The 18,201-nt window shown below is 27.8% G+C and overlaps 1 protein-coding gene across 1 annotated transcript; it reads left to right on the top strand.

Annotated features, from left to right (window-relative positions):
- Positions 1-8,373: 8,373 nt before the first annotated feature.
- On the top strand, positions 8,374-10,356 carry LOC130804881 (nematode resistance protein-like HSPRO2). Its single transcript, XM_057669518.1, has one exon. It carries the CDS (start codon positions 8,595-8,597, stop codon positions 10,026-10,028), a length of 1,434 nt encoding a protein of 477 aa, XP_057525501.1. The 5' UTR covers positions 8,374-8,594; the 3' UTR covers positions 10,029-10,356.
- The last annotated feature ends 7,845 nt before the right edge of the window (positions 10,357-18,201 follow it).

Genomic DNA, 18,201 nt, shown 5'->3' with positions numbered 1-18,201 from the left:
TCTAGCGAACCCAATCCTAATTTTAGGTTTTGAGTTCATAATTATGAGACCCAATGAGTGTGAGTCTAAACTCAGGATTGAATCTAACGTTTTCAGATTGAGAACAATCCAAAACTTGTTACAGAGTATAGGCTCGTCCTAAACCTAAACTTGACTCAAATTCAACGTAATACATAACCATAATTGTCTTCTTGCTCCATTTTAGACCCATTTTAGATTTATTTGAAATTTATTTAGATCTATTTAAATCTGAAACAACCTATATACCATTTTAGACCTTAATAATGTAAAACAACGTAGTAAAAACAATTAGTTTAAATATGTTTAAATATGTGTTCAATCCAAATACATATAAATAGGTCCAGATATGTATTTTATTATGCGTTGAATCAGTTCCAATCACATGTAACAAGTAACGAATTAGTTATTACCACCAAAATCATGACTGTTTGTTACTTTCATCCATCAAACACTTAAAATGTCATAAATTATACATGACCAAAATGGATAAGGTCAATTTCGGATTTTAAAGATTTGTATTTAGGCGTGATTAACTGGCAAAAGGTTTGAAAAGATGGCCCCTCCATTTAAAATGATAAGATGTTTGATTTCAAATTAAGTGTTTTGGATTAAAGTAAAATAAATTTACGTTTATTAATTCTAATATTTTTATTATAAATTAATTTTTTTAGTCGGATTTAATTAATATTGAATTAAATTTATTTTAAACATTTTTAAAGCAACATTAGATAAAGTAACATTAATTACGAAGTCTAAAGGAAATGAAAAATTTAGCATTGCTCTTGCCAACCTATTTAATTTTAGTACTTCTATTTTGGTTTCTGGAAGCTAAATGAAAATGGTTGGGAAAGGCAGAAAGTCTTATTAATTGTGCGCCCGTTGTGCGTGTGCCGTGTTGTACGTAATTTTTTTATCGTTAGTTTTTGGGAGTCGCATACATAGTCGCATTGACCTAGATTAGGGTAAATTATCATGTCTTTGAAACATTACATTTTGGCAATTTGACTTTATAACCAATTCTAGTTAAATCTATTCTTTCGAGAGGGAAGAGAAGAGAACATCCACAATAAAACTCAAATCCCGTTTAAAATAGGTATATATTTTAACTGTAATTAGATTTGATTTTTATTTAAATTGACTGTTACATATATTAAAATTCCTTATCAATTACCATTAAAATTTTAGTAGTATTTTTAGCTAGCAGCGAACTAAAAGTTATTTTAGAGATGTACAAAAAGTATATATTATCGATCACATACTGAATATGATCATATTCGACCCTAAAAATGATAATTTGATAACTATCAAATAGAATTGACTGAATAATGTAGTTGAAACGAAATTTAAAAATTATCTAAATTTTATTAGACATAGGATAAAGTAAAAATGAATGAGCACTCACCTCTAGATTGTGACAAACCAACTTAACTAATATGATTTTATATTATAATAATATAATATATTACACAATTTAATATCAACAAAATATTTAATTAAACGGCGTAAAATCACATTATCTTAAATTCTCCAACAACCATCAGTACGGTATGATTTAATAGATTTCTTCCAAATGAGTGATACAATATTTCTATTTACAAAAATGAATGGTTTTCATTTTCTCTAGTCTATTAGTTTTCTCTTGATGCAAGAATTGTGCCCTAAGCAAAAAAAAAAAAACATATATTCAAGTAGGTGAAGGGATATCTACTGCAAATAGTCAAAGATTTGGATAATCTCGTGTTGTCGTGTTTATACTTATAGTGGTACAGTATTTAATTCGTGTTATGTTAACTAATTAAGGTTGTGCCAAAGTTCATAATATTAAAATGCATTTAAATCTGAAATTTACAATGAGCTGCAATTAAATAAATTATTTCAAGGGCCCTCCAAATAGTCTTTGTATAAAGGCAACCTAATTGTTGGATTTGCAAATTATTTATTAATGTCTTTCTAGCAATAAATTTGCTAGTAGTTTTACCATTTTTATTATTCTTATTACTCATGCACTTTTATTTTATTTTACTTTTTAGAGCATATTTGATTGAGAGTAACTATATCAAGAAGAAATAAATGTCAAACTAATATGCAAATAAATATAAATAGAAGTGAATTTGATATGAGAGTTGTAGGATAAAAAATACTCTCTTTTTCCTTTTGGGTTTGCTCCATATAACTAAAAAAGCTCTCATATTTGAGTCATATGATGAAACTCAAAAGACATAGTGATCGCATAATAGTATGAGATAAAGGACTGAATATTTTTCCTCTTCATCCCACTAGGATAAATATTTACCTTCAAAATAAAAAAACACATTCTTTTTTTTTCTTCCCTATCACTTAATCCTATTAATCTTATTCACACAATTTAAAAATTTCTACTATTCACTTTATACTTATTGGATTAATAGCATTAACGGATTGGAGTATATACTCTTTTTTTACGTAGTTACTATATATAAAAAAAAGTTCATCCTCCTTCTTAATAATTATTATTCAAATATAATGGAGTGATAAATAGCAATGGTAAATTTTAATTAAGGAAAATATTCTTTTTTAATTTGTATTTTTTAAGTAGATTCTTTTTTAATGTGTTAAACGTGGAATAAGCCCTATGACCTTCAGCATATAAGAAGTCAGATAGAGAGTCCATTTTCATTATGGAATTTATTCTTTATTTTAAAATATTTAAAATGGAATATCTATTGTCTATATACCCTTGATAACCTTTTACATATAAGAATTAGGATAAGTCTCGCTATAAATAAATTTATATGGATTTTTAAAATTTAAATTTATAATAAGACAATTATAAGAATTCAATTTTACATTATTATTTTATTACTCCATTTATTATTTCTTGAAAAGTTAAAAAAAATATATATAATATTAATTATTTTTCAATTTCTAGATTAGATTCTCTTGAAAAGTTAAATTATTAAAATAAAGAATTTGATAATTGTTATATACAGCCTAAGGGTTGTAAATTAACATCATTACCCTATTTTATAATGTATTATATATATATATTTTTTAATATAATGGTAAAATAAATAACAATTATAGAAATTAATTAAGGAACATGTTGGAAGATCATTAAAATTAAAAGTAATTAATGTACTAATTTATATAGTGCTAATAAATTAGTATATATATCTTTTTAATTTTCACAAGTATTTTAAAAAAATATTATTATCTCATTTACACGGTACTAATCTAGTAAATTACTAAACAAATTACATTAACAGTAAGAGATCATCAAAGATAATTTGTTTTCGTGTCAATTAATTAAGAATAACTTTTCTCACGTGAAGTGCTCGAATTTGATAGTCATTTAGCCCTCTCTTTCTTGCAATCTAACATGTAAATTATAATTATCAAGGAACCAATTCAACCAAAAGCTTAAGGTAATGGTTGAGGCCTCAGGATATGTTATATACTCTAACACGCCCCTTCACACAAGAGCCCTTTGGGCTAGAAGTGTGGATGCAACACAGGCCCTCCTCATAGCTGGCACTAAATATTTTACTTTAAATGAGGGGTGGTTGAAATTCGAACCCGTGACCTTTTGTCACATTGGCTCTGATACCATGTCAATGGAACCAACTCAACCAAAAGCTTAAGCTGATGGTTGAGGCCCCAAGATATGTTATATACTCTAACACGCCCCCTCACACGAGACTCCATTGGGCTAAAAGTGTGGATGCGCATAAGCGCTAAATATTCCACTTTAAATGAGGGGTGTTTGAGATTCGAACCCGTGACCTCTCACGTTGGCTTCTGATACCATGTCAAGGAACCAACTCAACCAAAAGCTTAAACTAATGGTTGAGGCCCCAGGATATGTTATATACTCTAACAATAATTTTAATAAAATATTATAAAAATAGAGAATGCAAGACTAAAAATGTGAACTCGCTTGCAAGAGAATATACAAAAAGAAGAAAGTCCTTTTTCTTGCATGGTCGAACGAACGAGTTGATGTTGGTGACTAATTTGATGCCCTTTAATCTAGAACAAATTAAAATGTTAATTTAAAAGAATTAATATATTAAAAAAGGAAGTAGATACTAGTATATCTTTAGTACACCTACTACGAGAATAATTTTTATTTTAATTGATTATCAATAAGATAGGAGCATTATCGATGAAAAGCTCAGGGGATAAGGATACTTTTGGATTTAGGAGAAATAGCTACTCACAATAAATATTTTAGGACTTAATTTGAAATTTAAGGCAACAATCACAATTCATATACTAAAAGTTACAAAATGAATAGAATAATAATGTTCCGAGAAAATTAATAATTTAATAAATAGTATTACGTAATTTTAATGAGTTACTCTTGTGATAGACCGTCTCTCGTTGATACGAGTGCAAATAAGAAATCCATATGCTCTACTAATTTATATTTATTGGGCTTTTAATTCATATATAAGACGTATCTCACGGTGAGTCAACTGTTTTATTCAAGAATTCATAAACTTTATTTTCTAGTTTCTATAAAATATTATGTTTGAATATCGTCATAATTAAATGTCTTTTGGGATAATATTACTACCTCTAGAGTCTAGGCTCTTTGTTTTTATTAATTAGCTACACTCTTTTATTAGAGACTTATTAAAAACAAACGAAAAATAATACATAATAAAATAGGTAAAATTTTCTTTACATTTAGTTAGCCTCTATTACCATCGATAAGAAAAACCAAAAGATTTAGGTCTTCACACATTTAAATTTTTTAGATTGGTTTATCCTGATATTTTTAAATAAATAGTGGGGCATTAGAAGATATAAATTTCATATGTGAACAACATCATTAAATTGTTAATAGTGAAGTATATTTTAGCATTGACTATATTTACATAACATTAAGTGAAAAATAATGAGATTTCCAAATAAATTATAAAATAGCGATGTTAGTAACAGTTTTTGTATGAAGAAAGGAATAACAAGTAAATATAAAATAAAAGTTATTATAAGTTAGTATATCATAGGGCTTCAATAACTATTAGTTTAAATTTTTTTTTGAGTTGGTTTTTATAACGTCTTATTGAAACGAACGTGACAGTAAAGTCAATTCTCACCCTGTAATTTTAACATCATTCTCTCATTTTATGCAAAATTTTTAACACCATATATGAGAAGCACATACGTAGATTACAAATTCTACTTACAATACTTATTATGAGAAAATTTTAATATACTTTATGATTCTTTTAACTATCAACTTAACTACTTTCTCCATTTCAATTCACTTGCAACACTTGTTTTTTCACGCAGTCTAATGCATTAATTCAATTTTTCTTTACAATGAGACAAATCAAACAAAATCTTATTTGACTGTATGTTAACCTATAACTTAAATACTAATCACAAATTAAAAGTGATAAAATAAATAATGTTGTTTTTCAAAGAACTAATTTCAAACGAATAAAGTATTAATTATGGACTACCCAAATTTTGAGGAAATTGATAAACTTGGTCGAAAAAGTACTCAAAATGTGCCGACAAATGGAACCGTTCAAACCCATGCTGCAAGTATCCGAGGATTATCCACTACATCACTTCTAACATCAACTTATTCAACTAATAACACCCAACCCATATTGTCGCTCACAAATTATTTTGCTCTATTTATTTTTAGTATGGAGATTAAAAAATTATATAATAGATTAAAATAGTGTCCATTTATAAATAAGGGAGAAAATATAAAAAGTAAATATATTAAGAACATATCTAAAAATAAAAATATAATAAAATAAATAAAAATAAAGAATAGGAAAATTGAGTGGAATAAAGGTTCACAAAAACTGTCACATTATCTGCAATCCTAACCAATAGATGAAGGACAACATCATACATGTCATTATCTTATTGGCTTTTGACACCAAATTGTTCCATGACCATGTAACTCTATAATATATAGCCCACCACTTATAATATAGCTCAAGCTAAATGTTATTACAAATTCTCGTGAGAGACGAATTTTTGAAAGACTATTTCTAATTGAGTCGATCTGTAAAAATAATGTAGAGTAAAAATATGCATTTAGTTTTGTTAGTTGGGCCTGAAAAACGTCTCTCAGAAAAACTGTCTTTCAAAAGACCGACCGAAACATTATAATAAAAATAATAACAGTAGTTATCGAGTTGAATTTGTGGTTGAAAGGTTTGAAGTTTTTTAAAACAAGATTATAAGTTTAAGTTACAAAAACAAAATTGATTTATTTTATCATTGTAGATAGAATATATAGCATCATGTACTAGATATAAAAAAATGTATTTAGTAGCGAATCATCACTATGACAGCTAGTTAGGCCGCTTTTAGACTTTAAATTTATTCATAATATTTAATTTTTGTACATGACCCCCTAATATTTAAATTTTGCTTTTATATTAATCACATTAAAATTCACATATGTGAGTTGTCTTTGTTCAAAAAAATAATATTGTTCATCACATTATAAACTTATGTAGTAACTCGTATGATTACTAGTCGGTTTTAGTAGAAATCTCCTTGTAATGTTAAGTGGGTTAAGCTTTTACTTTTTTAATTTTTTTTAAAAAACTCATTTCTTAAATTTTATCACCACACGAATTATTCAAGATCCGTTATTATATGTATTATAGGCATACTTCTAAATCAACTAATTCACAGGCTAAGAGAACTACTTTTATAAGAGACCGTCTTTCACCGACACAACCTCAAAACAAAAAGTTCATATGTTCATAATTATGTTAGTTGGACTATTCAACCATTTACAAAAAGTGTTTCATAAAGAGATCGTGCCACAAAAAAAATTGTCTACTAGAAAGCATGATTTAACATAAAAACCAAGCTATAACATCACTTATCATAATAAATTTTTAATTAAGCTGATTAATTTTGACATAAAATACTATTCCCTTTATTTTCAAACGTCCATCACATTCACTTTTTTCGCAGATTTCAATGTAAACATTAAAATTAAATAATTTAAATTGTGAGTTTTTAAAAATTCTAAAAAATTGATATTTAGAAAGTATATATTAAAATGAATCTAACAAGATCGCACAAGAATAAGTTTTTCTTATAAATTGATGAAAAATCGTAATCAAAATTTAATCGTAAATTTGTTAATTTTTCTTTGGAAATAAAAAAGGGAGTGTAAATAATGTAAATAAACTAAAATATGCGTAATTTGACAGGAATATTTGCAATACGACTGCTTGAGTTTATGATTAATTATGACCATGGTCCAAGTCTCAACGTCTAACGATCAACATTCCTTCAATTCTATCCAATGCTACGATGACTATTATTATTTTAGATAAGGCTCACGACTGCTGGGTCGATGCCCATCTTCCTCGGATGCTTCCTCTAAGGCGCATACAATATAATTTAGTTAATAATATAATAAAAACATGAAGTCAACTATATTATATCTTGTTTGGTTCAACCCAAGGTAATTATAATTATGAAATAATTTGGTAATTTTTTGAACCACAAACTACTTTAACTTCTATGTCTAACATGCCAATAATCGTAATATTGTTTATATTGTAAAATAGAATCTTATTATACATTTCTTTTGGTTTTGAAGTTCTTTAATAATTTATAATGCTTCAAAATCAATAGCGAAGCCTGTCAATCCACATGGGGCCGCCAGGACTAGTTTTGAAGGTTGGTCAAAGAGGTCAATTGTTACAAAAAAATGGCGCAAAACAGTATCAATTAAAAAATTACTCATACTTTTAAGTGTTGAATAAATAAATGACTTCTACTTTCTCATTTTTCGTAATCATAAATTAATTTTTTACTTCCAAAGAAAAACTTTTCTTCCGTAAAAAATGCTTTTTCTATGAATCATAGATTCTATCAATAATTTTCTAGTGGCTACCGATGGTCTAGTGGTTGTTTGTTTTTCCTTCAAATTTTTATCTAAATGTATTTATTAACAAAAAAAGTAGGAGCTTTGATGTTAGTGGCATCTTGTGGCTAACGGTGGTCCAGTGGTTGTTGGTTGTGTTGTTGCTTTATGCAGTTATGAGTATTACCAATTGAGTTATTTATTTGATTTTCAAATCTTTCTATTTATTATGTCGGATTTAATCCAAATCTCATAAAAAATTAGGAACAAGACCACTAAAAGCCGACTCCTACAATCTATTTTCATCGTCTAATTTCTAAGTTAATTTTTTATTTATTTTTTATTTTAAACCTTCAATTATATATTATATATCATATATTACCAAATAGGAGAGACAAAAATCAAAACAAAACGTCATATACTTTTTACAAAATCAAAATGTACAACATCCAAAAAATTTAGATTTTGAATATTTATATCACTAAAATCTTGCCACAACTTTTTCCCTCTAATTGTATTTCCCTTCTTTACTACACGAATTCGTCTTTCTTTCCACACGCCTATATTAAAAACAACTCCTTCCTACTCATCCCCTATATAAACACGTTTTCTCTACTCCATAACTCCCACCCAACACAAAACAAACCCTCAAAAAATTTCTTATCCAAAACCCTCTCTCCTCTCTTCTCTCTAAAAATTTCAAAACTCAAATTTGCACTAAAAGATGGTCGATTTCGATTGCAAGACAAAGATGGTTCAATCAACCCCAAATCTATCCAGAAAATCCCCCATAATCTCACGCAATAAGTCAATTCCTTCAATTTCACCTGTACCAATTTTCGCCGGAGAATTATCTCCGGCATCGGAACCGTCATGTATAGCTTACGAGACATACCTTAAACTACCTCAACTTCGTCAACTATGGAGTTCTAAAGAATTTCCTTGTTGGGAAAACGAGTCAATAATTAAACCGGCTTTACAAGCTTTAGAAATCACTTTCCGGTTTATTTCACTCGTATTATCCGATGCTAGACCGTACGTGAACCGGCGAGAATGGAACCGGAGATTAGAATCATTAACGAGAAATCAAGTGGAGATAATCTCACTTTTGTGTGAAGATGATGATACACGTGGCGCATCTCCGATCGTTGATTTGAGTTCATCGTTCGGTGAGGTGATTCCACAAACAGGAAGTTCAGCGGAAGTTTGGAAGCTTGCAAATGGGGCACACGGTACTACCGTGGTGTGCCGTACCAGTGAATTTAGTCTCTTACCACGACTTGCCACGTGGCATACATCGGAAGAAATTTCTTCTAGAATATTTTATTCTATTGAATCTTCCATGAGAAGGTGTCCGTATACTTTGGGCCTGGGCGAGCCCAACTTAGACGGAAAGCCCAATTTGGATTACGACGCCGTTTGTCATCCGTCTGATCTCCACGCGCTTAAAAAGAGCGCGTTGGATTATATCCAAAATCCCGAAAATCAAATTTTATTTACAATTCATCAGGTTTTCGAATCATGGGTATTTTCATCAAAACAATTGTTAACCAGAATTGGAGATAGAATCAGCAAAGAAGAATTCGCTAAAGCAGCAGATGATTGTTGGATATTGGAAAGAAACTGGAAGCTTCTAGAAGAAATTGAGAATCTTCATCTACTTATGGATGTTGATGATTTCTTGCATTTGAAAACACAATTGAGGATGAGAACGACGTCGGATTCTGAAACATTTTGTTTCAGATCAAAAGGATTAATTGAGATTACGAAATTAAGCAAAGATCTAAGGCATAAAGTTCCAGAAATTCTAGGCGTTGAAGTGGATCCAATGGGAGGTCCGATAATTCAAGAGTCTGCAATGGAGTTGTATAGAGAGAAAAGAAGCTTCGAGAAGATTCATCTGTTACAAGCTTTCCAAGGGGTGGAATCTGCTGTGAAAGGGTTTTATTTTAATTTTAAGCAGTTGTTGATGATCATGATGGGAAGTTTAGAAGCTAAGGCTAATTTTGCTGTCGTGGGTGGTTCTGAACCGTCTGATTTGTTGAGTCAGATCTTTTTGGAACCTACGTATTATCCCAGCTTAGATGGTGCGAAAACTTTTATTGGTGATTCTTGGGAGCATGATCAAACGGCTATAATTCAATCTGGTAAACAGTGATGTGCTTGAAATCGGGCCTGGGCCTGGGCCTGGGATTGGGATTGGGATTGGGATTGGGATTGGGCTGGACGAGAATAAAGGTGTGGAATGGGGATCCGACAAGGGAGTTGGGGAGAACGTGGGGCGGAAAGTTGGGTGGTGGTGTTGACGGTGAGACATGGGATATACTTCAATTAATTACAGCATGTGATATGATTATTGATTAATGGAATACTCTTATTGCTTTGTGTAAATAAGTAATTTTTTGGATTAAATTTACTTGTAATCTTCTACTAGTAAAAAAAGATCCTTCTATCAAATGAGTATAACATGATTTTTTTTTGTTGTATTTTTGAATGAGATTCATACTATTGATACTATTGATTCCATTTTAATGTCTGTTTTAAAAATATCTTGTAATTTTTGTTTTATTTTTTTGAAAAAATAAATATCTTTTAATTCGTATTTATTGTCGTTTTTTATTCGTTTTTTTAGTGGTATAATTATATTAGATAATGCCAATGTTTAATTTGCAAAGTACAATCAAATATATTTGTTTCTCATTAGACTTGCAAGTGAATTTATGATTTAAATTAAATTAATTGATCTATCCAATCTTATTATAATTTTTTTTTAATTTAAAAATAATCTTATAAAAATAACAAGTCTTATATAGTAAAAATTTGAAATAAGACATGAATTAATATTTATATTTTTTTATCAACACCTAGAAAAAATAAAAATATAAGGAGCAATTATAAATTTAAAAGATATGATAAATCATAATATGTTGAATGGATAATTCACGCAATATGTCAATGAACATAGACATTAGACAATTGACTGTTGAATCGTGTGCTACGCAACAATATTAGAATATTAATGAAATGTTCAACATTTTGCTGGATTCATAACATTTTTAGTCAAAAAAATGAAAATGAAGTCTTAAATTGAACACCAAAATGCAAGCATTATCCAATTTCCAAGACATTTCTTTATACAACGTTTCAAGTTGAACCTAAACGTGAAACGTTTCAAACGAAAGGAAAAAATTTTTGAAATGAATATTGTCGGTACAACAATAATCATTAGGAATATTTAATAATTGTGTTTATCTTACTGAGAGAGTAAATAAGATTTTCAAAGAGATATTATATTTTCGCTTGATCTTTGTCCTCTTAGTTATTAAAATATGAAACATATGTAATACGAAAATTAAATCTTTGACTTAGTTGAAGAGTAAATACTATTTTACATATTTAATTATTTTTTTTTTAATTTAGATGTAATATAAAAACTAGTGATTTGAGATAATGCCAACTACATAGAATATGGATTTTTTATTTAGTACTTTGTAATTAAAAATTTTTATTGAAAAGAGAACATATGAGTGAAAAAAAATCTTTAATATCATATGAAGAGAGTATATTGTAAGAGATTTAATGTTTATTTTAAATGATAGTAGTCATTAATATGTATTATTATTAATCATATTAATATTTCAAACTTTTTTTTGAAGTGATTAATTAATATTTCATATATACAATAATAGATTTATATTAAGGAAAATTCAATGTGGTAAACTCTAAACTTTTGACTTTTCACGTGGTAGGCAAATATTTTTTTTAACCCACATAGTAACCTTACCTTTCCAACTTTTCCACATGGTAGACAAAAAGGAAATTTTTTCGTTAATCTTACGCTGTTGTTATCCAACATAACGATATTTAATCAAAAAAAAAAAAACGCCGTGATCACAATGATTGACCATACATGTCAATATCCAGTCGAAATAAGTACTTAATTTAACCAAAAACTTAACATTTTATCTTCCACATAAAAAAATTGAAAGTTTAAGATCACTACCCGAATTTTAAAAATATTTACAGAAAAGTCAGAACTCAGAATTATCACGTGGAATTTCCCCTTATATTAATTTCGTTTTTTAATTTCTACATTACAGTTGATAGATATGAATCCAGGCACATATGACACTTACTTAGGCCATAACTTACGTCTTTTGATTAACTCAAAAAAAAAAAAGACTTTTGATTATAAACCAGTTAATTAATACCTGTATAAATATAATTATGTAACATATAATGCAAAATAATAGTTGAGTTAGTTCAAACATACACTTAAATAGTTGAAATAAAAATAAAATAAAATAATGAGAATAAATCAGCATGTATAACACTAATAACAGTATAAGTGGGTGAGTTTCTAGAATAAATAAAAAAATGAGAAAGAAATGTGCATAGGGGTACGCTCTTAATAGACGCCATGAATAATGCTAAATATAGGCAGACACATAAATGAATCCTCCCAATTTCCAAAAATTAAATAATAATTTATTGAAATCATGAAATGTACTGTTTGGTACACCCCCCACAAACCACACTATTATTCAATGCACCTAATTTCATCACATAATTTAGGTGACTTTATTTCCATTTCAAGTCTTATCTAATAATAATAATCTATGGAAATTGCGCAAATACAAACAATTTCTTAAAACAAAAAATGTGTTTTTTATGCTAAAAGAAACAAACTATTGAGATTCAAAACACAATAATATTATTTGAATAAAAATTTACTTATGATATATCATATATTATATTATAATTAAGTTATTATGGGCGTAATAACTAAATTTTAATGTGTATCTTCATAGTTTAAATACTAAGGTAAAAAATTAAATAATAAGGGTATATTTTTATACTCCCTTCCTCTCTTAATGTTTGTCAATAAGGTTAAGTGAAGACAAAGTTCGAAAGAGAGAATTTTGTGTTGTAATGAAATTTATAATTATACAAAGTATGATAGTAAATAACACTGAATGATTCTCAAATTTCTTTTTCATCCCACATTTTAAACAATAATGACTTTTTAAGCCACAAATTTGAACTCCAAATTATATGAAGACAAAAATGTGAATTTTAAGAATGTGAAATAAATAAATAAAATTTGATTATAATAATGGAAAAAGAATTAGTAAAATGATAAGAAAGGTAGAAAAGTTAAAAGGAGAGATGAAGAGAAGAGGAAAGTTTCAAAAACTTTCTTAAAAAAAATTAAAACGCTTATTTATAAATTCAACATCAAATAAGATTAGGACTTTTCAAAGAATTAATTATGGTTAAATTTATGATTTTGTAAACCATATAAGGACATTTAGTTAAAATAAACTTTTTTAAAATGACAAGTATTTTTACATCGGTAAATAAATTGAAATTGTCCATTATAGTAATGTGGAAAAGTTTTAGAGATGAAGTAACTTTTTGTTAATCAGTCAAATCATTTATATATATATAGAAGTTTTATATTATAGGCTAACAAATATTCATATGATATTTTATTATAGGCTAATAAATATGACTTAATTAGAGAAGAGAAAAGCTAGAGAATTTATTATTATTGTGTTGACACGTGTCACATATTGTTTCTTTCATTAGTATAATGTATTTATACAAAATAAAATAGATAGGAGAGTTTCATTTAGGTAACGCCCTATATGGCTATGTATTGTAGATTTTACCTCATTGTTACTTCGTATAAGTTTTAGGAAATGTAATTTGACGGATATAAATTCTTTTATTCGGGGTAAGTTAGAGAATCTCTACAAGCAAGAGACAAAACAGAAATGATTAATTCTTCTTATAGCCTACATAGGTGATCACGCAAATAAAATAGAAAGTCTTCAACCACTAGACTAACTCATGATTCTCTGGCGAATAAAAATTAAAGTTGAGAAATTTAATTTGTGAGGTTCAAATAAATATAAACCACAAACATTTTTCAAAGTAGTGGATAAACATTTATGATAAAATAAGCTGATAAAAAACAAGACGTTTATAGTGATATGAAGAAAGTATATAAAATATAAAGATGGATTTGGAGTAAAGGAAATAGATGAAGTACTTATCATAGGACTTGTCTTGGTCGTTATATTTGGATCATGCTGATTGGAAGGATCCAATTTGATAACAAGTAAAGTATATGTTCAAAATCACAACCAAGTCTTGTAAAAAATATTAGGGTTCCACGTCTTGGATTGATGTTGCTTCTTATCAACTAGTCTTTTGTGGTGTAGGTGAAGGTGAGTAGTACCAAATACCAATAAATTTGGGGTTGTTATTTTCATTCCAACTCTTCTTTTATAGTGCCTTAGTGGTAACCATCATCATGTTTATAGATCGTCTATTCTAATTTCTTGAAAAGTCTTTGAAACAATCTATTGCATTTCATCATTTGTAAAGGCTAAAGTATGTCCATATTAGTTGTTTACATTGCTAAATTTTTATGTTTTAATATTGGCTGCTTGGGACAGTTGTTTCACTTAAATGATATCTATTGTTAAAGATGACGATTTTTTGCTGTTTGAAAGATATTGGCGTAAGGTTGAAGAATTCTCTACCAGAGAGGATTCAAGGAGAAATAATCATTTAAATAGGTAGTGAGAATTGATCTCTTGTTATGAAGTTGAAAGAAAAATGCTTTAACCACTAAGCTAACATATGATTCTCATAAATAATAGCCTTTATAGTAATGTTGAGAAGTAAGTTAGTTGGCATTCAAAAATAGCAATTGATTGTATTATCGGTTCAATAAAAGTTGCATAAAAACGATTTGATGTGTAATAGAGAATCATTACTCGCAAGGGAAGAAATAACTATTCCTCCTCAACCACAAGGTTAACCCATAATTCACAATTGACATAGTTTGATGCACAAATTTTTATTGAAGACCGTCTCACCGTGAGACAATCATACATTGAGCTAAATAGTCCAATTAAACTAATCAAAACATCCACACTAAATAACAAAATGCTAATTTTTTTTAATTTGGACTCCTTGTATAGACATGTGTTATCATATTATACTAATTGCAATTTGAAAACAGAATCCACAATCTTCTTTCAATAAGCTGGGCTTAAAATGATATTTCAGATCGTTAAAGACTTTCTTAGTTTACACTTTGTTTCCAAACTGTTAAAGTGCTCATTTACTTATCCACATATGAGTTGTCCCACATTAGAAAAAGAAAAATGCATATGCCACTTTATATATACGTGAGGAGTAACTCTTGCTATTACTATTAATTGGTTTTAATATGGAACCTTTTTTGAACTTATAAGTGAGTTACCTCTTTTCTTCTTTGTTTGGATCGCTCATATTTATTTTTCTAAATTCTATCACAAACTCACTTCATACTTTAACATCATATTTGGTAATCGATATTAAGTGTGGAGTAAGCCTATTTCACAAGTACAAAGTTATATGGGCCTATTCACAATACAGAGTTATATATTTTATATCTGCATATTACCCTTTACAATACATGGGCCTGTCATGTATTTAATATGGACTTTAATATTCCAAGAGATATAAAAATCTTCAGGCTCCTAAATGTATTTGAACTTTTAGCCCAAAACTATCGAGTCTAATGCAATTTCCTTGCATCACTGCCAAAACTGTTGTCTATTCCATAATGGTTTGGTTGACATTGATAGAGTATCTATGAAGGACCAGATACAATTAAGACACTAAACTCGGTTGGTACTAAGATTGTTTGTTTGAGAAAATTTGATGGTTGAGGGACTTGTCTTTTATGTCTAACCTTTCTTTCACTAAGACCATTCCAGTGACCTGATCTGTAACAAAGCATTAAGAGTACCCAAAGCCCAAAGGTGTTCAAAAGTAATCCTGTTAAGTGTTAAGGACTCGACACAATTAATTAACACTAAGCTTGATTAAATCTAGATTGTTGTTTGAAAGAGTTTGTTGGTTGAGAGACTTGCCTTTGTTAACTATTCTTTCTTGCAATAAGAGCACTCCAATGACCAACTCTCTATAGATAACAAGCGTTTAGAGGACTCAAATGTGTGTTTAGGACCAACTTTGACCCTCAAGTTAGTGAGATTATGAGTTTATACCTACCAAGCCCACTCTTAAGTGCACTGTGTCATTAGCTTAGGGAAAATTTACCTAAAATTAGTAAATTCTTTTTGTCTTACAAGAATAAACAAAGTTTTTAATTCCTAGTGATTGGTAGCAATAAGTTGACCTAAATGATGATGAAGAACATTTAATTCTCTCCGGTTGAAGCCAGTAAACTTAAAGGTGAAGAATAAAAGAGTATTTATATCTCATCATTGACTTGGAGTTCCGACTTTTTGATGGTACTCAAGAATATTTTTCTTTTGTCCTTTTAGTCTTACCATTATCATTTTTTATGTGGGTTCCTATAGCTTTGCATGTAAAATTAGCTACATCTTTGAGCATGGAGGCTTCCCGTTGGCTGCTCAATGGAACATTAAATATAAAGAATAATTTTTACTCTCTTTGAAGAAACCTATTTCTCTTGTCAGTGAAAGTACTTATTAGTCATATCTTTAGAGTGAACGAGGTATTGTAGCAACCCTCCTTTGCAACTGTTTATTTAATGTTCAATCCTTTAAAAGATTTTAGGGAGATCTTCCCGGACTAATGGTGGAGGATTAGAGTTATGTTTGGGCCCTAATCCAAATATGTATAAGTATATAACTTAAGCTAATGAGGCATTAACCATCAATTAAAGCTTTTCATTGAGTTGTTTTCTTGACATGATATTATAAGTAAATATGATAGAATGATCATAAGTTCAAATCTCATCCACTCCTCATCTCAAGTGAAATATTTAACACTGTATATGAGGAGTTCAAATGTAACATCCACCATTCTAGAAAAAAAAAATTTTGTGTAAAAGAGCGTAATATAATATATATTACAATATAGGGAAATTTGCAAAAAAACACCTTTTAAAACCCCTTTTTTGCAAAGAAACACCTTTTATAATTTTTTTTGTAAAAAAACACCTTTTAAGAGACTTTTTTTAAAAAAAGACACCTTAAATCAGTTTCCGGTGACTTTTGTCAACTTTCCGGCGTTGACTATGCCAGTCAACGCCGGAAAGTTGACAAAAGTCACCGGAAACTGATTTAAGGTGTTTTTTTTTTTAAAAAAAAGTCTTTTAAAAGGTGTTTTTTTACAAAAAAAATTATAAAAGGTGTTTTTTTACAAAAAAAGGTTTTAAAAGGTGTTTCTTTGCAAATTTCCCTTATTATTATTATTATTAATTTTTTTAAAATTTTTTTTTATTTTTTTTATATAATAATAAAAATAAATTTTTTTTAAAAAAATAATATTAATAATAAAAATAAAATAAAAATAAAAACAAAAATTTAAAAAAAGTTAAAAAAAATTTAAAAAATTTAATAATAATAAAAAAAATAAAAAGTATAAAAAAATATAAAATAACAATAATAATAATTAAAAAAAAAAATAATAATAATAAAATTAAAAATAAAAATTAAATTAAAAAAATTTTTTTTTTTAAAAAAATAAGAATAATAATATTTATTATTATTATTATTATTATTAATTTTTTAAAATTTTTTTTAACTTTTTTTAAAATTTTTGTTTTTATTTTTATTTTTATTTTTATTATTAATATTATTTTTTTTAAAAAAAATTTATTTTTATTATTATATAAAAAAAAATTTTTAAAAAAATTTAAAAAAAAATTAATAATAATAATTATTAGGGAATTTGCAAAGAAACACCTTTTAAAACCCTTTTTTGTAAAGAAACACCTTTTATAATTTTTTTTTGTAAAAAAACACCTAAGAGACTTTTTTTAAAAAAAAACACCTTAAATCAATTTCCGGTGACTTTGGTCAACTTTCCGGCGTTGACTGGCATAGTCAATGCCGGAAAGTTGACTAAAGTCACCGGAAACTGATTTAAGGTGTTTTTTTTAAAAAAAAGTCTCTTAAAAGGTGTTTTTTTACAAAAAAAATTATAAAAGGTGTTTCTTTACAAAAAAGTGGTTTTAAAAGGTGTTTCTTTGCAAATTTCCCTACAATATATAATAAATCTTTAAACTTCAACCATTAGGTCATTGAAGTAAATTTTTCAATGCCAGAAGTATGTTTTACTTTCTTAACACATCATTTTCATTTATATTTGTTTGCTTTACTTGTTGTATTCTTTTAACATTGATTTCACATTCTATTTTTTAATCTTATTCCCAAATTCATTGAGTATTCTCTTCTTATCCCCCTCTCTTTTTACTATCCAAATTTTTCAAAATTTTCAAATTATTGAGTATTCTCAAGGTAAATAATTATATATGGTGCTTTTTGTTTTTTACT

The sequence above is a fragment of the Amaranthus tricolor genome, chromosome 17, assembly GCF_026212465.1.
Source record: "Amaranthus tricolor cultivar Red isolate AtriRed21 chromosome 17, ASM2621246v1, whole genome shotgun sequence".
Lineage (NCBI taxonomy): Eukaryota > Viridiplantae > Streptophyta > Magnoliopsida > Caryophyllales > Amaranthaceae > Amaranthus > Amaranthus tricolor.
The sequence above is the reverse complement of the archived record's forward strand: the minus strand, read 5'-3'. Positions and strand labels throughout refer to the sequence as shown.

Bases quoted from the DNA above. Each gene is read 5' to 3' on its own strand.
- LOC130804881 (XM_057669518.1), top strand. From the start codon at position 8,595: ATGGTCGATTTCGATTGCAAGACAAAGATGGTTCAATCAACCCCAAAT.